The 26580-nt window shown below is 43.1% G+C and overlaps 1 protein-coding gene across 1 annotated transcript in view; it reads right to left on the reverse strand.

Moving 5' to 3' along the window:
• Positions 1–26580, reverse strand: part of LOC124805635 (protein O-mannosyl-transferase TMTC1-like) — a 654220-nt gene that overhangs the window by 10540 nt on the left and 617100 nt on the right. The window contains exons 15-16 of the mRNA XM_047266203.1: positions 22262–22397; positions 15575–15722 (exon numbers count right to left, since the gene is read on the reverse strand). Coding sequence (XP_047122159.1) covers positions 15575–15722; positions 22262–22397 — 284 coding nt within the window. The remainder of the gene's footprint in view (positions 1–15574; positions 15723–22261; positions 22398–26580) is intronic.

The raw sequence follows: 26580 nt of genomic DNA on the forward strand, positions 1-26580 counted from the left end.
AGTCAAGTCCATGGCATTTTGTGATGCAGCAGTTCTGCGTGTTCTCAGGGCCCCTACACGACATTAGGCAGGTGCACCAGTTCCTTTGGCTCCGCAATGTATATTGCTGTGTATGAAATGAAGATAAGATCTAGAACAAAAGTGAAAGCAGAACGATATCTCATTTCGTTCTAAAGTTATTGGTCTTTCTATCCGGTAGGCAGGCGCGCGCAACCCGCCCATTTCTGGCCTTGCACATCGGGAATCATGTGATCAAACAAATCCTCAAATTTCAGAAATGGTTCAAGATATCGAATCACCGGTTTTTGAAAATGGCAGCACGCAAACAGGTATGTTAGTTGTACAATAAATAATGAAGACATTTAAATTCACTGAGATATGGAAGTAACTCGTCCACAGCAGTGAGATGTCGGCGAGGCGGAACGTAGAACCACATCAACAGCGCTTCAGGAAAACCCCATGGCCGATTGTCTTTCTGTTAACTTCCTCAGCACGTTGTAAATGGTGGAGCATCACGAGTTAACTTGTTCACAACAGTTAAAGGTCTATTCTCGATAATGGCCTTAGTCTGGTGCGCCACATCCTGTTGAAGTCTCTCATTTATAATAAGGTCCCAAAGGCTTACCAAACTATCGATATGTGAACTGTTAATAATCACCCACTGTTCGAAGTAATCCCAGACATTCTCTGTGGGGTTAATATCAGGTGATTCAGCAGGTCATTCCAGCTTATGGCAAGATAAAATTTACAGTTTCAAGGAAGGCCCCTCAGATACCAAAATAAACTGTGGGATAAAAGATATGAAAACTGTGTCTGAAAAATCTTACGTGTATGACGTCACATATGTGTATGCGTACTGCATCACGTAATATATAACTAAGGGTGGCATAGCCAAAATCCTGGTATGTATCGAAGTGCTGGTACGTATTCACATTTTGCACACATGCTTACATTAAGAGGATGCTACGTAAAATACATAAGTTTTTCAGATGCAACACTCAAATTAGACGATGGAGATCACGTCCATCATTCAGTACACTCGATTTTCATACAGTTTCCCGAGGGAAGCCTATCAGACACACAACTGGTCGGAATCTACACGAAAAGGCTCCAAAGTGTGCCATGAAGTTCGTCAATGAGGCAATCCTTTCATTGAACCGTTGATTCCCCACACATTTCGGGGTCAAATATGACGGTTAGCTACTAGAAGAGCAGGAGGTCAACGTTCTTAGCAACATTTGATTCTGCTGACACCCCCGGACACTTAGACCCTTCTCTAAGGACATGTGGGACTGCATACCCATTGAGAGTCATCGCACGCCTTTGCAGTGCAGTGCAGCCAAAAATTATGCTCTCATGTACAGTTTGGAACCATTAGGAACCGTTCAGTACCATAAGACGAGATACGAATACTATCCAAAGCAGCAAACGGTACTCACGCTTTTTCAGTGTTTCTGTTTTGTGCTCTCCTGTGGGATAATGATGGTGTGTGGTGGGGTGGGGAGGGGGGGGGGTGGGCTCATGACACATGCGTGAATAAAGCTTTTGGTAAAACTCTCGATGACAGCTGCCCACCTTTACTAAGAATTATAAAAATGTGCCAACTCAGAGACAACCTGTGAAGTAGTACTAGGCCCCTGCAGGCACGCAGCGCCTTGATACCCTCTGATTCCAGATTATTAAAGCAAAGTCACAATCTAATGTTATACAGCCATTTCTGATTTGTTGCATGAAACTATTCATACTCCCATTCCAGGCTGCAGCAAACAACAGTGCTTGAATACATTGACAGAACCGACAAGCCATAAACAGCTTAGTGGCGGAAGACCTTCCAATAGGACAAAAAATACTTCTGGAACGAGGGCAGAAATTACTGGAAGAAACAGCATACATGCTCGCATAACCAGAGTCATCAGACGTATATTCAAAGTCTTAGACCTTAGTGAAATACCGACAACAGTCAATGCTATGATCTCACATTTTGCAAAATACAACGTTGCTAAGGTCGTTACACTTTATTTCTATTACAGACCTTAAACTGATGTGATGAATAATGTATCTTTTCTTACTTTTGGAAGCATGCCTTTCATATGATGTATTTCTCTGAATTTCTAGTAAAGTAATGTGTCAGTCACCGATATAAACCAATTATTGGCATTACATTATAATATTTGCATAGGGAGTGATAAAAAAATTTTGAAAGCTGTACAGTCCAGAACCGGTATGCTGATCAGGCAAAGTCGCCGTGGGCTTCGAGGCAATCGTCTCACGACGCATCTTGTTGAAGGTACCCCTTGGATAAGACCACATATCCTTCTGTGTGAAGAAGGTTATAACTGCGTGATGCACATCCTCGCCGGAGGGGGATCACTGATCCTTCAAGTCCTTTTTTAAGTGATCGAAGGCGTGATAATTGCATGAGGAGAGATCAAGTCTATAAGGCGTGAGCTGGAGTATCTCGCACAGGAGGTGATGTAACTTTTGCGTATATATATATATATATATATATATATATATATATATATATATATATATATATATATATATATATATATCTTCTGTTATGAAACCCAATCTCCTCAGGTTGTCTCTGGATCGTCCAACTCCTGATCGTAATCTGTTTAAAGGTTTCCACACCAGCCAGCTCTCGTTGTGCCCAGGTGGTAGTTCTTCAGCTTCTGGCGTCTGCAGGCGAGGCGTCGACTTCTCCCATAGCTCCAGCCTTGCCTTCTCTGGTGAAATGGTGAGCTTCTCGGATGATCTCAGGAAGCTCTTTCACGATCTCAGCCATTGCTGTGGTGGATTATGCCCGTGCAGTGGATGGGCACTGTCCTGCTCCACTTTCAGTCTCTCCTTGTTGGCAGCCACTGTTCTGCGTACCCATGGTGGCGCTATTCCAGCCAGGCAGTAGAGCAGGCAGTAGACTTAAGCAGCCTGTGATCAACCTGCAGGTTTCGTTGAGAGCAATGTCTACTTGTCTGGCATGAAATAGCGTTTACCAGACTGGAGAAGCATATTCAGCAGTAGAAAAGCACAGTGCTATTGCAGAACAGCGAATAGTTTGTGGATGTGATCCCCACTGTGTCCCCGCTAGTTTACGAATTAGGTTGTTTCGAGTGGAGATTTTCATTTTGGTGTTCTTGCAGTGAAAAAGGAGCCTCAACGAAGACTCCAATGATTTCCGACCTTGGGCGTCAGGTTTCTCTGGTGGCTGATCCTTTCACACCAGAAACATCATCTTGGTCCTATTCAGGACCACAGTTGACCATTCCACAATGGTGGCGTTCGATAGACATGCTGCTCCATAAGCATTCTTCATTCTCTAATTGATGCGTCCTGTTGCTTGTCCTTGAGCAGCCAGCAGTCAAGAAAAAAATAACAGAACTTTGGTCCTGTTTGAATGCATGCCACTCTAATCCCTTTCCCACATGACAGCATATATATATATATATATATATATATATATATATATATATATATATATATATATTGGAGCTGCATCATGCTGCATGTACGCTGCAACGACAACATCAGATGGAACCACTCTGATCGTTTATTACATATTCTATTTGCATTATTAAAATAATAGGCAGGTGTTGCTCATTAAAAGGGCGGTAAGAACTGAAGATGTAAGACTCATGTAAGGTTCAAGTGCTACTGCGAGGTGAAGCCGTTGACATAGCAAAGGAGTTCATGGTGGACCGCATAGAACCAGTAACTGCAGCCCCCCAACCTGGATCCATGTCTGAACCTTCCTTTTCGCAGTCATTCTCCAAATCTAATAATATCAAAGATGATACAAGCAGTTCAATTACGTTAAAAGGATTGAAAACAATCGAAGATTTAATTTTCGCGTGTCGTTGACGACGATATTAGATTTGGTGTTCCAGTCCGTTTTGGACTGTGTAGGAGAAGGGAACCGGAAGTTCCTGTTCCAAACGAACCCTGAAGGAGTTGCCTTGATCTTTTTGAGGACAGCATATTAAACTTAGGTCAGAGAGCCTGAACGTTATGCACCAACTTTCTCACTGGCTTACCGTTCCCCACAATGTGAATTTTTAAGACTGCCAGACTTCGCACGGTGGTAACAGTAACGCACGCCCCGAGACACACGAATTTTCTCTGGTGGTGCTCCTGAATGGAAACGGCCCTCGCGTCACCCGACGCACTCCGCTCTGCCGCGGTGTCTCCTCCCCACACCAGCCCGTATTTAATTAATATTTCCCCGGTGCCGCAGAAGAGCTCGTCTCGTCCCGCCGTTGTCGCTGCTCGCGCAGCCGTAGGACACGCGCCAGACACAAAGAGATGTGGGGAACTTGATTAGTGTGCGCAAGATGAAAGGAGGCTCCCGCAGGCTGCCGGGGGCGGACCGCGGCCCCGCGCCGGACGTACCAGCCGCAACTCCTTGCCCCAGGAAGGGAGGGCCTTAAGGGCGAGGCGAGCGCGCACAAAAGAATTCAGGCGCGTGCGAAAGCGCCGACTGTCTGACGAGAAGACAAACTGCAGGAGCAGCAAATGGCGCGGCATGCGGGCGGCGAGCGCCGGCAGGAATTCGGGACTTCCCCGGCGTTGCGGGGGAAGCAGATGCGGGTCGTTCCGAGAATAGCGCCTAATTGGATAGCGGCGGGGAACGGATGGGCCGGTACTCGCTGCTCCAGCGCGCCGTGCCGGAATGCGGTGGAGGGCGCCCTCGGCCAGAGGACGCCGCCGCCTCGCCGCCTGATTGCGACGGCTGTCTGTCTCCGAGCAGCGCTTTTTTCTTCCCCCTCGCGCAGTGAGAAGTGCCGATTCTTCCTTTCTCCGCATATGTTAACGGCGTAATGGTGCTGGCGCGTGCGTGTGTCTGCACGAGACTTAGAATTTTCTGTTCAGATCATGGGGTATGGCTCGAGACGCACCTCACAACAGACAATGTTTTTTTGAATGATTTCGTGATGCCTTCAGCTGCCATTCTCTTTATTTCATAAACAATTGTGTGTATTTCAAAAATGTTTCAAATGGCTCTGAGCACTATGGGACTTAACTTCTGAGGTCATCAGTCGCCTAACAACTACTTAAACCTAGTTAACCGAAGGACATCACACACATCCATGCCCGAGGTACGATTCGAACCTGAGCCGTAGCGGTCGCGCGGGTCCAGACTGTAGCGCCTAGAACCGCTCGGCCACAGAGACCAGCTGTATAATTTCGTTCTCGAGCCACATTCAAGTCTTTTATGGACGCGTTTTAGTGATAAATTACGCCATGCACGTCCTATCTCCCATGACTGCATGTACTATTTTAGGAACACGTTACTTTCGACCAATTGCCTAAGGCTGAAAGTGTACAATCGTAATGCAATAAAGAGATTGGTAGCTTACGGCATCACAAAATCATTCAGAAGATTCATAGCAGATGCAGACCGATCGCATGGACAATCATTAAAAAAAAAAACACTCCGTCTTCAGGCTGCAAGTGGCCTATCGGGACCATCCGACCGCCGTGTCACCCTCAGATTGAGGATGCGGATAGGAGGGGCGTGTGCTCACCACACCGCTCTCCCGGTCGTTATGATGGTTTTCTTTGACCAGAGCCGCTACTATTCGGTCGAGAAGCTCCTCAATTGGCATCACGAGGCTGAGTGCACCCCGAAAAATGGTAACAGCGTGTGGTGGCTGGATGGTCACATAGACAATCATAAAATAACAAATAATGTATTTTCACAGATACAGATCGGATTTCAAACTAAATGTGCGCAGCTTGTGGTCTCGCGGCCGCGTTCTTGCTTTCCGAGCACGAGGTCCCAGGTTCGATTCCCGGCGGGGTCATGGATTTGCACCTGCCTCGAGATGACTGGGTGTTTGTGTTTTCCTCATCATTTCATCATCATTCATGAAGGTGGCGAGATTGGACTGAGCAATGGATGCGAATGTGTACGGGCGCTGATAATCGCGCAGTTGAGGGCCCCACAAACCAAACATCATCATCATCTAAGTAAAGGGTGCGGATAGCGAGAATGTTATATAAACCTATGGCGAAAATGTACTTAATTACTTAGACAATAAGTTATAGGCTGATGGTATATTTTGCTTCCGTCAAAGTTATTTGATTACGTAAATCACAATACACTTTTAAGTAATTTAGAATATTACTGAGTAACAGGGAATGCTTCAGAATGGTTCAGATCCTATATCTCTGACGAAATCAAAGATATCATTACGAAAGAGAGATTTATTAAGCTACACACTACGTGTATTTAGAAGCTGAGAGAATCATATTCTTGGGATTCGAACTTTATAATTAACTCAATTGGGAGGAGCATGTTACAGGTATGTTAGAGATATGTTATAGAATACCGCGCTTACAGTAACCGTTTCACGTAATAAAATTATAAACAGCCGACCAGTTGCAATGGATAAAGAAATTCTTTACCTAGGTTTCGACAAATATAAATTTGTCTTCTTCAGAAGGTAGCAATTTTACATTAGTGATGATGGCGATGGTACATTAGTCCTTACTAATGTAAAATTGCTACCTCCTGAAGAAGACAAATTTATATTTGTTGAAACCTGGGTAAAGAATTTCTTTATCCATTGCAACTCGTCGGCTGTTTATAATTTTATTATAATGCAGTATGGCACTTTTTGTTCTTGAGGGGGAACGGGCTAAAGTTCACCAGCTTCAAAAATGTGTTATGATAGTTCTTTGTGATGTGAGCTCAAGAGCATCCCGCAAACGCCTGTTTAGGGAACTACGGATACTGTCACAGGTGCCCAGTATATTCACTCCTCAATGAAATTTGTCATTAAAACTGTACCTCTTTTTCAAACCAACAGATTAGTTCACGGTATCAATACTAGAAATAAAAATGATCTTCATAACGATTTGAAGTCATTTACTTTGGTTCAGAAAGGTATCCATTATTCATGAACACACAGTAATAAAATGTTTAAGTACAAAATGTTCAGATTAAGAGTAAGCCTACAGGATTTTTTGGTGAACAACTTGTTATACTGCATTGATGAATTATTTCGGATGAGGATGTATGGCTTCAACAGCCTAAGAATTATCACATGAGCGCGCGGAATGGCCTTGCGGTTTGAGACATCATGTCGCGGGCTGCGCGGCCCCTCCAGCCGGTGGTTCGAGTCCTCCCTCGGGCATGGATGTGTGTGTTGTTCTTAGCATAAGTTAGTTCAAGTTAGTTCAAGTAGTGTGTAAGTCTAGGTACCGATGACCTAAGCAGTTTGGCCCCTTAGGAATTCACACACATTTAAATATTTTTTGAATTATCACATGCACCTAGGGATACTGACGTCGACATGTTTTGTTAATTATTACCTTTTCAATGACAATAGATGTGAGGTTTCTTCTTACTTCTTCCCCATCCGTGAGGACTACATCGCTTGGTTTTTGTGGAAGATATATGGGGGTATTTAGTTTTCTGTGTAAATATTTAATGTGTATTCTTGGTTTTATGAAACGTTGTACACTCTCTACGATATCCTCAGCATGATTGTATTGAAATGGAGAGTTTTAGCAACCTAATATAATAAATTATATTTTGGAGGGTTTTTTGAACTCCACCATCAGCAAAATACAAGGTACTGCATTTTTATATTTACGCAGAAATGTTGCGACAAGTATGCGTCATCTAAGGTAGGTCTTGATTTACCTGTCCGAAAACATTACACAAAGTTCATTGTTGTTTTCCTACAGCATGTTTCAAAATTCCTCACATAGGCCCTAGGGGTTGCTGAGGGGACTTGGTAGTTAAAGTTCTGGTAATGATACATATCCGGAAATGTATTTTTTGGATACTAAATAAATTTGAAAATCTGATCGCATTGGAACCTCCCATTTAACGTCGGTATGTAAAAGTAGAGCTGCTCAACGTATCTGCGAGAACTTCTTCAGAATCAGCTCTACTTTCACTTGATTTCTCTGCTTACATGTAAATACCACAATGGCTAATTCTATTACTCCAGGTCTGTCGGTCATCCAGACTGCTGCCCTGAAACTACTGAAATACGTTGAGAAAACACTGGTTAGGTTTCCCTCTGCATACACCTCTTCGACGTGACTGCACGTATGATTGGGCTATCAGTATCGAAACATGAAAGCCATACCATATTGTCAAGGTCCATGTTCTGGCTTGTTTGAATCATATAAGTAGTTGACCGCTGTATCACTTTCCAGAGCAGAAGAAAGGTCGTATCTGTCGTAATGTCATCTGTATTTTAATGGAGATCTGCTATCATCAACACGTTGCAGGTAGTCAGCTGAAATCTAGATCGGCAATAACATACATAAGACATTACGACCGATAGTGATCTTCTTTCTGGTTGGTTGGTTGATATGGTGGAGGGGACCAAATAGCGAAGTCATCGGTCCCATCGGATTGGGAAGGATACGGAAGGAATTCGGCCGTACCCTTTCAGAAGAACCATCCCGGCATTAGCCTGATGCGATTTAGGGAAATCGCAGAAAACCTAAATCAGGATTCCCGGACGGGATCTTCTTTCTGTTCTGGATTACATCAAGGTCGTGGGAAACTACTGTTCTCATGGGATGAATCCTGATGTATTGTTTTGGATGTAATATGAATCCTAACATCTGGCTATCTTGACATTTCCTCGGCTGTAACACGCAAATATCGGTTTGGATTCACCGGCGTCGATTTGTTGATTTCTCGTCGCAGGTTGGATTTCTTGATATTCTGTTGCCGATGTGATGCCTTACTGACGTTGTAATTCATAAAAATGAAAACTGGCGTTATTAGCAACAAGGGTATAATTTTCTGTTGTGGAGGCTGGGAGTCTAAACCTTACGAACAGCAATGACTAATTCGCAAACGAATGTTGGTGTGAATTTCATTACATGACTATCTAGTAAAAGACTTGAATTGCAATGCCACTCAAAGAAAGGAAGTATTTCTGATTGAAGTTTGTTTACGTAAGTGATTTTGGACACACAGTACAATTTTTTCTCCAACTGGTTTGTAGAGGAATAAATCAAAAGATTATCCGATGCGTTAGAAGACCACATACCGCTGTCCGTGGGAGAATCAGAGATTTTGCAAATACGAGTGTAGACCACACACTTGTAAAGATTGACACTGTGTTTTGTGATGGTCATTTTCATCGGAAACTGGAAGCGTTTGAACTGGTATGACACGTATGCAGGAATCTCTGGGATGCGTGGCAGCATACCTTCGTTTGTAAATTATCCGTTTAATATTGTAACTTCCCTCATGATTTTCAAATAACTTCCGGGAATTCAGCCAGGTAACACTTTCTGCGACCGCCGATATTTCGGCGGGAGAACACCCCGCCATTTTCAAGGCAAACTGCAACGGACAGGCGGCGTACATGCAAATTTAATACCTCGGTTCTCGGACCCAAGCAGGAAAGATAACACACACACACTGAACACTAGTGCCACCAAAGATGGCCAAAGTCAGAGCTATCGATAGTCAGACTATGAATTCGCAGGTGAGGTAGCATTGAGTCTGTCCCTCTGTTTCTTGACAAGGGAGAGAGCCGGATTCCAAACAGAGTTTAAACAGAAACCTCCATCCCTGTTAACAAGGTTGCTCGCTAATTTAATCTCAACTGCCTCCCGAATCACACTGTCCCAATAGCTGGACGTGCATGCCAATATCTCGGTGTTATTATACAACATGGGGTGACCAGTATCCAAGCAATGTTCGGCAATAGCAGATCTATTAGGCTGCTGTAATCGTGTGTGCCGTTTATGCTCAGTACATCTGTCCTCCACGGTCCTGATAGTTTGACCAATATATGCCATGCCGCAGCTACAAGGGACACGATATACACCCGCCTTACGCAGTCCAAGATCATCCTTAACGGAACCCAAAAGTGCTCTAATTTTAGATGGAGGTCGGAAAACGCATTTCACATCGTATTTCCGTAAAATACGACCGATCTTATTGGACGTGTTTCCTACGTAAGGCAAGAAGGCAGTAGACTTAGGTGTTGACTCAGAATTATTATCAATCACCTGATGTACAGTTGGTCGATAGCGCAACGCACGTTCAATCTGTCTATCACTGTAACCATTTTGACGAAATGTAACTTCAAGATGGGACAGCTCAGCTGGCAAAGTCTCAGCGTCAGAAACGATATGTGCCCTGTGTACCAAGGTACGAAGTACCCCTTCACGCTGAGCCGAATGGTGACAACTATTAGCTTGTAAGTACAAGTCGGTGTGAGTACGTTTCCTGTAGACTGCATGTCCCAATGATCCATCATCCTTCCTCCTAACCAACACGTCGAGAAAGGGAAGGCAACCATCCTTTTCCACCTCCATCGTAAAACGAATGTTCGGGTGGATCGAGTTCAGATGTTCTAGAAAGACATTCAAATTTTCCCTACCGTGAGGCCAAACAACGAAGGTATCGTCAACGTATCTATAGAAACAGGCGGGTTTTAAAGGCGCCGACTCCAATGCACGTTCCTCGAAGTCTTCCATAAACAAATTTGCGATCACAGGAGACAACGGACTACCCATCGCAACTCCATCTGTCTGCTCGTAATAATGGTCATTAAATAAAAAATAAGTGGATATCAACACATGCCTAAAGAGATTAGTTAAATCAGCACCAAACCTGGCTTCAATTAACCGCAACGAATCAGACAGAGGAACACGAGTGAAGAGAGAGACCACATCGAAACTCACTAAAATATCAGAGTCATTCAGCCTCAGTCCCTCCAAACGACGTAAAAAATCAGCTGAGTTCCTGATATGATGTTCACACCGTCCTACTTGTGGACTCAACAGAGAAGCAAGATGCTTGGATACACAATATGTCGGGGCGCCGATGTTACTCACTATAGGACGGAAAGGAACCCCTTCCTTATGAACCTTTGGAAGGCCATATAACCTAGGGGGAACCGCACTATAGGTGTTAAGCCTCTTGATTGTGTCCTGCGACAAACCACTTTTCTTCAGGAGGCTGTTGGTCTTTCTCTCAACACTTTTCGTGGGGTCAGCATCGATTCTGCGATACGTTGAATCAGATAGTAAACGTTGCATCTTTTGTACATAATCATGTTTATTTAAAACAACGGTGGCATTGCCCTTGTCAGCAGGTAAAATAACAATACTGGGATCAACTTTGAGAGAGCGTAAAGCAGCCCTCTCTGCTGCTGTTACATTACTCTTGGGTGGACGAGCCCTAGTCAAAACACGGCATGCCTCCCTCCTAACTTCCTCTGCAGCGTCAGGAGGTAGTTTGCAAACTGCCTGTTCAATTGAACTAATAAAATCAACTACCGGCAAATTCTTCGGAGTGGGTGCAAAATTTAATCCGTTCCCTAGCACGGATAAGGTTGCGTCGTCAAAAGATTTCTCTGTGAGATTTATCACAGAACGTCGAGATATAACATCCGACTCCGCGCGATGAAAACGTTCAAACTTTGCCAAATGCCGGGCAGTAACGGAGTTGTACTCCCAGTCAGCTTGGGTCCATGAGGCACCGTCCAACCAATCCCAAGTGAAATAAGACACTTCAGATGCAACCATTAAATGAAAACGATACAATTCCTTGGAAACAGAATCCAAATGTCGACGAGTAAAACGAATCCTTTCGCGAACAAGAGCCAAGCCAGCACGTTGCTTAATTCTATTGGCGGCAGGAGAATTAATATGGTGCACAATCTTAGCAAATGTTGGGACATGATTTTCATCACGACACCTCAATAAAAACGACAAAGCACATTGCAGTCTAACTCGACAGCTACGAAGTTTATCCAACTTACGTAAACACCGATACATTTCCTCCCCGTAGAAATATCGGCGGTCGCTGAAAGTGTTACCTGGCTGAATTCCCGGAAGTTATTTGAAAGTTGTATACGCCAGGAGAAACTCAGGTCTCACATTGTTTACGTCGTTTGGAGGGACTGAGGCTGAATGACGCTGATACTTTAGTGAGTTTCGATGTGGTCTCTCTCTTCACTCGTGTTCCTCTGTCTGATTCGTTGCGGTTCATTGAAGCCAGGTTTGGTGCTGATTTAACTAATCTCTTTAGGCATGTGTTGACATCCACTTATTTTTTATTTAATGACCAGTATTACGAGCAGACAGATGGAGTTGCGATGGGTAGTCCGTTGTCTCCTGTGATCGCAAATTTGTTTATGGAAGACTTCGAGGAACGTGCATTGGAGTCGGCGCCTTTAAAACCCGCCTGTTTCTATAGATACGTTGACGATACCTTCGTTGTTTGGCCTCACGGTAGGGAGAATTTGAATGTCTTTCTAGAACATCTGAACTCGATCCACCCGAACATTCGTTTTACGATGGAGGTGGAAAAGGATGGTTGCCTTCCCTTTCTCGACGTGTTGGTTAGGAGGAAGGATGATGGATCATTGGGACATGCAGTCTACAGGAAACGTACTCACACCGACTTGTACTTACAAGCTAATAGTTGTCACCATTCGGCTCAGCGTGAAGGGGTACTTCGTACCTTGGTACACAGGGCACATATCGTTTCTGACGCTGAGACTTTGCCAGCTGAGCTGTCCCATCTTGAAGTTACATTTCGTCAAAATGGTTACAGTGATAGACAGATTGAACGTGCGTTGCGCTATCGACCAACTGTACATCAGGTGATTGATGATAATTCTGAGTCAACACCTAAGTCTACTGCCTTCTTGCCTTACGTAGGAAACACGTCCAATAAGATCGGTCGTATTTTACGGAAATACGATGTGAAATGCGTTTTCCGACCTCCATCTAAAATTAGAGCACTTTTGGGTTCCGTTAAGGATGATCTTGGACTGCGTAAGGCGGGTGTATATCGTGTCCCTTGTAGCTGCGGCATGGCATATATTGGTCAAACTATCAGGACCGTGGAGGACAGATGTACTGAGCATAAACGGCACACACGATTACAGCAGCCTAATAGATCTGCTATTGCCGAACATTGCTTGGATACTGGTCACCCCATGTTGTATAAGAACACCGAGATATTGGCATGCGCGTCCAGCTATTGGGACAGTGTGATTCGGGAGGCAGTTGAGATTAAATTAGCGAGCAACCTTGTTAACAGGGATGGAGGTTTCTGTTTAAACTCTGTTTGGAATCCGGCTCTCTCCCTTGTCAAGAAACAGAGGGACAGACTCAATGCTACCTCACCTGCGAATTCATAGTCTGACTATCGATAGCTCTGACTTTGGCCATCTTTGGTGGCACTAGTGTTCAGTGTGTGTGTGTTATCTTTCCTGCTTGGGTCCGAGAACCGAGGTATTAAATTTGCATGTACGCCGCCTGTCCGTTGCAGTTTGCCTTGAAAATGGCGGGGTGTTCTCCCGCCGAAATATCGGCGGTCGCTGAAAGTGTTACCTGGCTGAATTCCCGGAAGTTATTTGAAAGTTGTATACGCCAGGAGAAACTCAGTTCCCTCATGATGTTCATTATATTTTTCACTAAAAGCCTGGTACCATTACAATGTCATGGTGAATTTCTGTTTTAAGGAAGAATGACAAGCATGCGGATGTTCATTGTTGAATAGTGCGGCGGCATGTTTGGTAAAGCAAGGCAGTGAATTCAGTTCAGCTGTGTAAGCGACAACTTCATCACTATTCATTATTGTATCGTTACTTCACCTGGTACTTAGTTTTGATTGCTGAAATTTAAGACAATGACATTGTTGTTTTCGGATGGTAATATAATAAATGCGTGAGCCACGGATTAGTTCTGTTATTCGGTGCGATATTTGCGAAAACTTTTTCAATGAGTTCATCTATTATTGCTCTCATTTTATAGAAGTTTTGACAATGTGATACGTTGTGTGGATTAGTTGATTTCCATTTCCCCATTCGCAGTATCCTGCAAAGGTTTTCCGAAACTGTCAATGGATGCATCGTGTTGTAGTTGTCAATTTACTTTGGTCTTCAGAGTCAATTTCTGTATGAATCACCTTAAAAGCGATGATATTTGATATGCATTAGGTTCATCAGTGGCTGTTAAATACGATATATCAAGCAGAGTTTCTTCTCAATATTCTGTTGTGTGATCAGGAGCTTGGACACAGTACTTAAACCATGCCCGAATTTTTGTTGATACTGCATGTTTGTATCTCCATGATTAACATATTCAGTGGCAATTCCACCCAAAATCCTTGCAGCAAATTCAGATTATGACATTGGCAGTGCTACATTTTTTTGTGATCTAATGATTGCCAGGTTAAGCGAAATGACGTAGGTCTTGCTTATGCCGTCGGACGCATCTAGGATATAAGGGCCGTCTCTTTGTCTTATAATTGCGTGCATAATTCAATAATTGGCTATGTGTTGCTCTTGATGCAGTTTAGGAAGATTCAAGTGAATAAGTGTAACCAATTCGTCATCAAAGTGTGTTTCTCTTTGCAAATAGTGATCTTAAAGGTCATATGAAACCGAATCGGTGCACCCATTCCTAGTTGTACCAGCGCTTTGTTAACGATTGCCAAACATACGCCCTCAATTGAAACCAATGTCTCATTATACGCGTTTGACGTGAAATGAATGTCTGTATTCTCATTCATAGTTCGCAAACGATGTAGATCGTCTTTACCCATGTAATATCTGTATTTCTCCAAACCACTTTTTGGACCAATTGCTAATAATGTGTGCATTTGCTGTAGTAGAGCATTATTAGACGCATCAGCGACAGAAAGTTTCGAATGCACGTCGTCTGGGGAAGATTTAATTCTTGGCCAGCGGCACGATAAGTTGTACATACCTGAAAGTTCATTGTTCTCAGTTGGAAGAATGTCGGGCCACTTACGATGATTAACGGTAATGGAAGGTAGAAACATTTTACACTGTTTGGGAGAGAAGTAAACAGACGGGCTTACGCGTCTGTCAGATATACCCCGTGAGTACCAAAAGTTTCGAGGCTGGGTTAGTAAAATAAGAAATCAAAGTTAAGACCCGGTTTAATGCCTCAGGTGTCTCACTTAGTCTCCCCCACAGAAAGTTCTTATAACCATGTGAAACTTTCATAAGAGTCCTTCTTTGGCATTTCGTCCTCCTCGTGCGTCACATTCTTAAATTCTTCGATCTTTTCAAACCATAAGGTACATATTCTGCAGGTTGCCGTATTGTGGTAGATTCTTATTGACACTACCAAGCGTCCACTTCCGTAGAACTGTCCAGGTTTTTCATGTCAATGAAGTTATGGAGGGCGTCCACACGTCGGCGTTTTTCTAGGCAGTCAAGGTGTGCTGTATGTACTTACCATGAACGTTTATCTTCTTCAAAACAGTCTGAGGACGTCTAGAACACCTGATTTAGAGACATTGCTCCATTGCGATTTGTGACTCAATAACGTTGACACACTACGGCCATACTTCCACTACTTAACACTGCCTGCTCGTAACTCAACGTGCTGTGTCGCATATCGTATCGCCTGTTTTTCTATATCACAAGGGGTCTATCTACGAGTCATTATCATCACCACATTTCTGTGATGCCTGCTAGACAAAAGGGAAAGAAAGACCTTCACTCTTTCAGATAGCTGATCATTAATCAATAGAGACATAGTGTACACATTTTTCGTTGTCGGAGAAGAAACCCATGCAGACACTCACATGTTCCCTGTAGGTGTCGTCCGCGTTTCTAGGAGGATGAGAAGGGACGTTCTCCTGGTGGTAGGCGGAGCCCAGCTGCCACGACCGCAAGAGAAGGTCCCCCGTGTAGACGAGGCCGCCACGGTGTTGCGGAGACATCGCCAGGCTCCTGCGAAGCAAACCGCCGCACGTCTCACCTTCTGCTACACAATACTGCACCATTCAGTTATCAAAAGAGTGATGCATGCCGAAACGTTGCTCTGTTACTAGAGTGACTTTAAATGTCTTAAAAAACCATGAATACCTAACAGCCAGGGCCATACAGAGGAGGTGGTGAGTTAGGCCGCTACCAAGGGCACAGGAACCAAGGGGCGCACAATACTGACTGTAAAAAAATACAAAATAGAGAGCAGGACAAGCAAAAGATGTACATGAGTTCTCGTTTCTCTTGTGTTTCTATCACCCGCTCACGAAGAAAACCCTTTTCCCTTCGGCCCTTGCGACTGAAGATGCATGCTGTTGTCACAGCGACATTTCTAGAATGATTTCGTCTAACGAGGAGAACACGGCAAGTGCCATAATCGGATATCCTAGAAAATTCGCTCAGCGGAAAAGGAGTCAAGCAAATATATGTCTCGCCTTATCCGAAGATAAACGACCGTTTCTGAGAATACGACAGTCAAAGTTTTCGATGTAATTTTGATGTCTTTTAGCGCGCCAAAGAAGTTAGTGACGCTTCACCTCACTTTCCCGTACAGCCTTCGAAACCTGATTACTGTTTTTATTTATTTTATTTCACTTCATATGTTTACTCACGTCCACACAAGATTACTACAAAAATGTCTCTTATCAAGTTATGGGTTAGAAGGGCTTCATATTAAATGCAAAATTACGACTGGCTTTCACAACAAGTCTTTTTTTCCTTTAATTATTTTATTGTCTGAAGAAACAGACATTTATTCATTGTCTGCAGAAACAGACATTAGCGACGACCTTGCAGCTACACTGCATTTATGAAATTCATTCGTAGTTGCGATACCTTTCAAACTTTAGCTACACTAGGTATGAAGATATTACCTACTGGTGGCACATGAAAATTTTTGCTGCACCGGGACTCGATCCCAGACTCCCCACTTCTCACGAACGGTCACGTTAACAGTTTCGGCTATCCAAGCCAACCTTGCATGAGCGACCCAAAGTTTCATGAATGTCATACATTTATTATATAATATATGTCTGTATGGTATTTTCATGGTTTACAAACTTTTTAAATTCTCATATTCTTGTATCTCAATCATCCATTAATTCTTATATTATATTCTTATGTTTATTCTTCAGGAAGATTTGATGCATTCCCTTGAATGTTTCCAACCGTAGAAATATTCGAAACAGAAATTCCGTACACTACAAGCATTTCTCAAAGGCAGGTTTGCCAAAGTGATATTTCATAGTAAGAATCTCACTCGCGGAGAAACGTCGTTAACGCTGCTGAAGATTTCGCACGTTGGTAATAAATCCGCGCGGCCAACCATGCATAACAGATCCCTTTAGCGAAAACTGGCACTTGCAGTTGATAATGAATCAAGATACTCTACATGAATTTCTCTGAAAACGGTTTCAAATAATTTTTCATTAATTTTTTCTTAATTCATTTCCCCAGACATACAATCAGTAGACGAGAAAGGGCAACGTTAGTTAATTATACACTGGAAAACATTCGTGTACTAATCTCCTACGGACATGGGTGGATAAATGAAAAAGAAATGTAAAAATAATAATCGAGTTTCGAACACAGGACAGAAAGATGTGAAGTCGCGACGCTAGCCACTGTGCGACCACTTCGATTGACTCATTTACTCGCTAGAAGACATAACGTATAATACCTCGTAGACTTTGAACTCCTTTTCTCTGAAACGGTCGAGTATCTGTGTACAAGCAGAGACACGTGTTCCTATTTTGACACCTCTTTTAGTGAGCGACGTTTCTGGGAAGTCAGGTTATGGTATTCGTCGTGTTCTCCTCGTAATAAGCATCATAAAAGAGACTGCTTACGAACAGTGTAAGTAGCTTATCTCGCAACCGTGTTCCAAGTCCCTATATCTGCTGCCTACTTAGCTCACTAATTTTCAACAACAGATGCAACTTCGCTGCGATATCATAGAACATCAAAGTTCAGCGAGCAGGTGCTGCAGCAAATGTTCGTCGATTGCTTCCGAATGAGGACTGGAGTGAGAGGCGAGGGCCGAAGCAAAAGGGCTGGATGATGTGTGCTTTAGTTGTACTTGCTCCTCTGGCTAGTCTTTAACTTCGCCCATGTTTACACTGGTACGATGTGCTGCGAAAATAAAATAGGTATTGCAGAATAATTATTCTGTGGCTGAAAACTAATATGTACCTGTTGTGCCAATAGACAGAGACTGTATATTCTGTTCATGTATGCTGACTCCCAGTGTAACAAAAGGATGCTTTGCCGCTAATCATAGTCAGTAACATAACCAATGAATTTCCTTTTCTCAGAGCAAGAAAATGCACAGTATAACTGTAATAAAGCATTATTTTAAGTAAAACAAAATCTATATTTTGTAGTTTACGGCAGACGCTGTCCAGTGGTTTTAGGATAATTATAGTAAAGAACAGAAATTCTCGCCTAGGAACATTTTCTCGACTCATACTTATAGCTCTTAGTCTTTATGTCCTGATGTAATCGTCCACACACTATTAAATTATTTACGCGGAGCAGCACTGTCTCCGTAGCGGAAGGCTTAGTGTCGCTGTCTTCGCACCGGAAAGACCTGCGTTCGATTCCGGGATTCACTCGTATTTATTTCTGACGTAGGGAGTGCAAATGAGGAGCTATTTGAATAAAGAAACAGTGGCAGTATTAGGATTTATCTACTGGCACTAATTGTGGGAGGGGAGGGATTGGTGACCTGCCGCTCGCATGTCGCACGATCATAGATCGCTTCTCGTGGTGCCCTGTAGGGAGCAGACGGCCAGTCGGAACAGGTGTAGGTCCCAATCCGTGAGTGTCACCTATGTTATTTACAGGAAGCAAAGAAAAGCTGATTTTTACCATACATCAGAAAGGTATACAGTGAAGGAGCCCCCAGTTTCAAAATTAAATATCTCGGAAACTACGATCGATTGATGAATGCAACAAAAGGTATGTTGATTGTAAAAGCTGTACGAATTTTATACAGAAGTTTCGAAACTGCTTCAAAAGTTGCTAGCAGATGTCGTGGTACGCTGTGCAGCTCGTACAGTATCAACCTGCATAATTAAACTCATCTTCTGCAATCAATTTTTGCAGTCACATCTTAGGCTATTCGAAATATCTACCTCTAGCATATAGGAGGTTGTGCAAACGAACAATGAAATATGTCATCACATGCGATAATGGCTCAGTGGAAAAAGATGCCACACAGATCGTTTATTCAAGCTTGCCCAGCGTGGTGGAATGCTTCCAGTAACCAGTGTCTTTCAATATGCCCCACAAAAAGTACTCACAAGGAGTCACGTCGGGCTAATATGGAAGACAATCCACCTTGAGTCAGTAACTTTGCTATAAACCAACGTAATGGCTCTATTTCCGAATTCTTCATCAAGAAAGTGAAACAGCTGTTTGGTGCGATGTGTTGTGGCCCCTTCTTGCATAAAGCACTCAGCAGCTGGTCCAGCCTTCAGCGCTAGCTGTGTGACGGCACATCGTTCCAAAAATCCAACGTATCGTTCACTAGTGATCGTTTCTCACATCAATAAGGACCAACAATGCATTATTGTTCTCAGCAGCACACCACAGCTCAAACAGTAACTGTGGGAGAATATAGTGCTTTCGATTGAGAAAAATAGGGATTGTCGATACTCCAAAATCGCTAGGTTTTTTTATGTATAAATGACTCTATTCAGGCGGAAGTGTGCTTCATCTATGAATGAGATGCAGCCACCATCGAATCCTTCTTATCAATCATTTTGAGAATCTATTTCGCGAAGTCAGTCCTCTGTCGCATAGTTCGTACTAGTATAAGCTTATGGCGTTGGATTTTGAATGGAAATATGTGTAGGTTCTATCTTAGCACTTTTAGGACCTGTCTCAGAATGTTGTGCGTGCTGGATCGCTTTAAACCAGTCTCTGTTGCATTTATTCAGATGGGTTTCCTTGGATATTACTGAATAATTCCAGAAACAATGAAGACATTTTCAGTTGTAACTACAGTTTGGTTGTGGCCAGGTTTCCCTGCTGGATCATCAACCACGCTGCCTGCCCATTGATATTTGTTCTCGAGACTGCGAATGATTTTCCCGTCGGATTCTTTTGGAACATAAAATCGTGTTTGAGATCTACGCCTTTGCCGCAGAACTGTGTAGTAACCTGTGGTAATTCAGTAGCAGAAAAACTCGTCGTCCAATGGAACACATCATTTAAACCACATCGGTCTGCACGCTACCCTCCGTTCGCGTTCTAATGGTGGAACTGACCTTTCTGAACTGCGGTGCAGTATTTGTAGGCAATACGTATTGCGACTGCAGTGCCATCTGTTATCAGCTTTATGGAATATTTTGAATTTTATATATATAATACCTGTATAAAATTCATACAACTTTCACACTAATATACAATTTATTACACATATCTAACGGTCTTCGTTTTCGAGATATTATATTCCCAGATTTCATTTTACTTTTAGTTTTGTTGGAAAGTTTATGCTATTTGCAATTTCAAACAATCCTGTTGGTGGAACATCCGCAACTGAGCAGAATGTTACAAGAGAGAATGCTCTCGTGAGGCATTCTGCCTGCTAAGCACTACTTAAATCAACTACATTGACGAATAACTTCTATATAACAAATTAAAGATTTTTCTGTACTACGTAAATCACAAATACCAGAGGTTGAGAATACCGGTTCAGTTGTAAACTTCTTTTATCATCACACGACGGGTTTCGGTCTGTTATACGCCCATCTTCATTCAAGTGTCGTAACTTGTTGCAGTGACCTCCGAGCTCCGCGGTGGATGTGTACTAGGTGCGGTGTGCTACCTAGGAGCGCAGAACAGGGAGTCCCTGTTCTGCGTTTGTAGGTAGCACACCGCACCTAGTACACGTCCACCGCGGAGCTCGGAGGTCATAGCAACAAGTTACGACACCTAAAGATGGACTTATAACAGACCGAAACCCGTCGTGTGATGATAAAAGAAGTTTACAACTGAACCGGTATTCTCAACCTCTGGTATTTGTGATTTACGTAGTACAGAAAAACCTTTAATTTGTTATATAGAAGTTATTCGTCAATGTAGTTGATTTAAGTAGTGCTTAGCAGGCAGAATGCCTCACGAGAGCATTCTCTCTTGTAACATTCTGCTGAACTGTTTGTAGAACAAATATTACAACTAAATTCTACCTATTATTTCTGTAAATATATAACAGCTGTTACCTAACGTCCCTAATGGTAACGTTAAATCAAGTCCCCTAGTTGCATTTCCGTTCCGTTAAGTGTGCTTTTCCGTATTTCCGCTGTTTATCTGTACATCTTCTTTATTTTATATTACTATGACGATTTCGGCCTAAAGCCATTATCAGCTGCAATAAATTGCGTTAAGTGACGTCATCGGCAAGATCTATTGAACTGGATGTCCCAGCGAGTATATAACTACAAAATGAAGGATCTCTGTGGCAAGCAGGTAGAAAACATGTTTTACAACCAATTTTTCAATTGTTTTACTGCTGCAAAACATGTTTGCTACCTGTCTGCCATACATTCCTTTGATTTTGTACTTATCTAAACGCTGCGACATCCAACTCAGTAGATCTTGTCGACGACTTCACTCAACAAAGTGTAATTGTAAGCTATATTGCTGTACTTGATAAGGCCTTAAGGCCGAACTCATGATCGTAATATGAAATAAAAAATGTTTTACAGTCAGATGACGAAAATTTCATTCAAACAAAGTGTGCCTTTGATTAAATATTTATGTACCAGCGCTCGACAGCGTCTTGGCACTCTGCTGTTGTAAGAAGATAAGGTTCTCACGACGACTATTTAGAGTGGAAATTGGTTCTTCTTCTTTTTCATGGCCTTATTCTTTATCTTCACGGGATGTACATGTTAATCGGGATTTGGCAACGTTCGTGCTATAGAGTGGCCGGAATCCCTTGCTGCTGGCATCGTCTCCCCCTGGAACGGAATTTGTGCACTCCAGGTGTCTGCGTCTAGTGTTAACCCATGTAAAAGTGTGAGAACATTTTCTAAATGTGTGCCGATTGTGTAACTAAGACGAAACGTGGGTACTATCCCGGTAATCATATGTTGCGATGTGAGAAACCGCCTAAAAACCATGACCAGGCTGGCAGGCCACCGGCCTTCGTCGTTAATCCGCCGGGAGTATTCGGGCAGGTGGATAAGGCGGCTGGTGCGATTCGCCGAACGCCGAAACGGTGTAACAATGCGCGCGCTTGTCCGAATGGGTCACAGTAGAAATTCGTTGTCTGTCACAAATGCCACAAACTCGATCAAGTGATCTGTGAACCAAAAAGCTACTTTTATGTGTTGGATACCTGTGGAACGAGACAGGCACACTACTCTTTGTTCGCTACCGTCAATACGAAATACAGGACAAAGACCTCTCTTCCAAGTACGGGCATTGGTCGACATCCCTTGTACGGACTGCAACATCTCTGATTTTCAATGCACAGTGAGGTCAGGTGTCCTCACCTGAGCAGCAGCTGGTGCACGCGCGCCAGCTGGCCCTGCGAGCGCAGGATCCTGGCCGCCCCCAGCAGCGCGGCCCGGTGCGTGCAGGACACGGCCAGCGCCCTCTGGTACAGCTGCAGCGCCTCCAGCCGCCGACCTGCCGGCACAGTAACAACACGCTCTGCAAGTTCCACTCCGTCCATCTCAATACTGACCATGCATGGAGCTATCTGGTCATGCGGATTTTATCACACACGAACAGATTTCACCTTGCGCACAACATATTTGTAAACATATTGGACATAGCAGCGATCACAATGAACTGTAATAAAATCTTGTATAGAACAGTCTTGTCAACATAAAAATACTTTTATTCTGAAGTTGTGAGTGGTTTCGAACCGACATGGATCACCTTCGAACTGTAATTTAGGGTGCAACAGAATAGAGGGAAATATTTCATGTAACGAACATTAAGCTATAAATTCTGTATGCGACATTATACGCAGTAATGGCGTGTGGAGACGATAACACGGAGCAGGAACTGTGGATACCAGTAACTGCTGTCGTCTGTGACTATGTGGCGGTGCCATGAAGTTCAATAGCTGGTAGCCCTCTTCTTCCCTGTCATCATAAGTCATCTGGAGCTAATAGGATACAACGTATGCGATACATGTCTGAAGTAAACTACGTCCGAACAGGCCTCTGAAGGCCCAACGGTACCGACCGACCGCCGTGTTATCCTCAGCCGTTAAGCTTCACTAGATGCGGATATGGAGGGACACGGTGTCAGCACACGGCTCTCCCGGCCATTGTTAGTTTCGTGACCGGAACCGCTGCTTCTCACTCAAGTACCTCCTCAGTAGGTCTCCCAAGGACTGAGTGCACCCCGCTTGCTAACAGCAATGGGCAAATCCCGACGGTCAGCCACCCAGGTGCAAGCCAAGCCCGACAGCGCTTAACTTCGGTGATTGGCGCGATACGGCAGTAGCATAAACCTTGATACTATGTTGGATACAAGTTGTATCTAAATTATAGGGTGGTGTCCACAGTTCTGGCTCCATGCCATCGTCTTCTCAAGTCAGCACTGGTTATAACATCTTATAATTTATTTTTTTCTTAATATATTAAATTTTCCCCTCTATTCTATTGTACTCTAAATTACGGAGCATGGTCCGAAGATGATCTATATCGAATCGAAACCGCTCACCACTTATGAGTAAAAGTCTTCTTTTTACGCAATCAAGACTGTTCTATATAATATTTTGCTTCCTTCAACTGAGTCCACCTTGTTTGTGATAGTATAACACTAACCAGCCTCGCCACGTGTCAAAATGAGCACGACATTGTTCGTGCGAGGTCAAATAACAAAGAAATGTGCTCCAATTAATTGTATTAAGATTATATTCCTATGGAATACTGATTTCCTCGTTTCATTTAACGTCTGCCTACGTAGCTGAGTACAGCCGACACGGCAGCTCGTTTGCAATAGAACAAGGATAAAGTTTCCTTCAGTGGTACCTGAGAGATGTCATGCGATATCCGCAAAGAAATGCATAAGAAAAACGACGAAGACCAGATGGAAAAGGATGGCAAACGTGATCGTCGAGTTGACTTCCATGCGTGAGACCCGGGTTCGATTATCAGTGCTGCCATTGATTTTTCCTTGGTGCGTGGACTGGAACAGTATCCACGTAACCTCGTGATGTCATCTGAGGAGTTACGTGAGTGAGAAGTAGCGTCTCCGAGTGCTGGAGAGGTGACAACGGCCGGGGGAGTGGTGTGCTCCCAACACGCCCCTCCATACCACGCACTGATAACGCCATGGGCTGAGAGTGAGACCCGGGTTTGATTCTCGGTACTGCCATTGATTTTTCCTTGGTGCGTGGACTGGAACGGTGTCCACGTAACCTCGTGATGTCATGTGAGGAGTTGACTGGAATGGAGGTGTCTTCCTTGCTTCCTTACCGTTTAAGTTAACAATAGACTGTGTCGCACTTCTTAATATTAATTTCTTTTCGGTGTCTGTATACCTTTACAAGCAGATTTCCTTGTCGAGTAAGAATTGAAAAATAAAGAGACTATTATAGCCAGATAGCTTACACACTGAAACAGATCAAAGGATCTGATCTTTGATACGGTCATCAAGAGAGAACTTAGTAATTTCTTGAAAATGGCGAAACGCTGGAAATTGTAACGGCCGCTTTCTCTTAAAAACTGCGCCTTGATATAAGAAACACCTTTCTTGATTTTGGTCGGCACCTAGGCTGAGTGGGGAACATCTTACAAGGGGTTGCTACGATGATGGGACCACAGATATACTTCAAACTTTGTACACCTTTAGCAGGCCATTAAAACAACATAATGTGTAAGTATATTACCTGCACTACTCTGGCATTTTCGAGAATATCGCAAGAGAATGTTTACGCGTCTGCGGTGTAACTGATGTATCTGCGCATAGATACCGCCGTTCGAGTCCATGGTAGTCAAGTGGTTAGTGTTCGATCTTCCACAGACGAACGTGTATAAAGCGACAGTTTGACTCGTCTTCAAACCTTCATTTCTGTAGTACAAGTTAAAATTGCTCCTACACTACTCGTTCTCGCTACCGTAGCAACGTCTCACGGTAAAGCAGGTTGACTGCCAAATGGGGCCCGCCTCTTGAGTCTGCAGCTGAGAGCGTTGGGGCACAAAACAATCCTGGGTACCTTGCGAACTGCATGTATTGGGGAGTTCAAAAATCACGACAGACATACATTTTCAGGAAAACTCTATGTGTTTCTTAATTTTCCTGTCGCTAGCTATAAATATGTTTGTTCTAATAACTAAATTTAATTATATATGTGTAGTCAAAAAACACTAAATTCAGTATAAGTTCATAGAAACACACGTTGCATTTTAAATTATATTACCTCTCATATATCATATAAATGAAATAATGTGACCAGTGATGAAAGAAGTACAGATCAAAAATTAACCCTCAGCGGGCCTTTTTTTAAAATCTGATTTCGTTCGTTAAGGCTTGCCGCATTTGTTCGAGGCGGACATCCCATGACATCCATTCAAGTTCATCGTCGATCTGTTCACTCGTTACCACTTGACCACCAAGAACTCTGACGCCCATCACCTAAACGCAGATACATCAGTTACATACGGACGCATAAAATGTCTCTTGCGATTTTCTCGGAACTGCCAGATTAGTGCACCTTACAAATATATAAAAATAATTTATACGGTCAGAAAGTTGAATACAGTGTTCTAAAAAAGGAACAGTAGGCACATGATGATGAGAATGAGAATATGATTTGTGAGAATAATTCGATAGAGCACCGAAAGCCCTAAATCGAAGCATGGCTCATGGCGTAGACGACTTTCCTACACAATAGTTGAAATCCTTGGGACGTCCAGCCACGTCGAAACTATTCCATCTCTGTGCAAAATAAATGAGACTGGCGAAATACTCTCAAGCGTAAAGAATAATGTATTAATTCAAATTGCAAAGAATGCAGGAGAAGACACTTGACAGTAGTACTGAAATATAGCACACAACTCTGGTTGCCAAACACTAATTACGTACAGAAGAACGGAAAAACTGATTAAACGATCTCTGGGAATATCGGTTTGGGTTTCGGAGAAACACACCAGGTAACGCCGGCCCTATTGCTTAGGTTAGAAAATATGTTGAAGAGAGAGAAACTTACGTCTATAACACTCGCAGCTTCAGAGAAAGTATTTGACAATATTAACCGGTATACACACTTCGAAATTTTGAAGGTAGAGTGGATAAAATACGGGAAGGAGATTGTCGACAGTTTGAACGGAGATCAGACTGCAGATATATCTGTCGAAAGATATGAGACGGAAATAGTAGTTGGAAAAATCAGTATATTGAGCAAGCAATGAAGAGAAACCAAAGAAGAATTAGGGAAGGGAAATAATGCACGTAGAGAGGAAATAAAGAATCCTAAATTTGACGACGTCATTGTTATTTTGCATTCAGGTATTAGTAGAATTGACTGTGGAACATGTGCAAAACTCACTGTCGGTCAGATGGGTAGGAAGATTAGTGAAAGTCTTAGGGAAGATAAACTACTAGCGACGGTAACAATCAGTCAGACGCATACATTAGGCTAAACGGACACGAGGACCCTAAGAAAGGGAATGCAGGTTCTTCAAGTATTGGATAACAGAAGCGTAGACAGCCAAATGCAGATTCTTCATGCACTGAAAAATAAGGATTATGGGCATTCTCTAGGACATGAAAAGTGTAGCAGTTTTGACTATTTTCCTCCAACTCCTTGGATAAGGAGTACTCTCCTGCTAGTATAAATTTCTTTTCCTTT

This window comes from Schistocerca piceifrons, chromosome 7, assembly GCF_021461385.2.
Source record: "Schistocerca piceifrons isolate TAMUIC-IGC-003096 chromosome 7, iqSchPice1.1, whole genome shotgun sequence".
NCBI lineage: Eukaryota > Metazoa > Arthropoda > Insecta > Orthoptera > Acrididae > Schistocerca > Schistocerca piceifrons.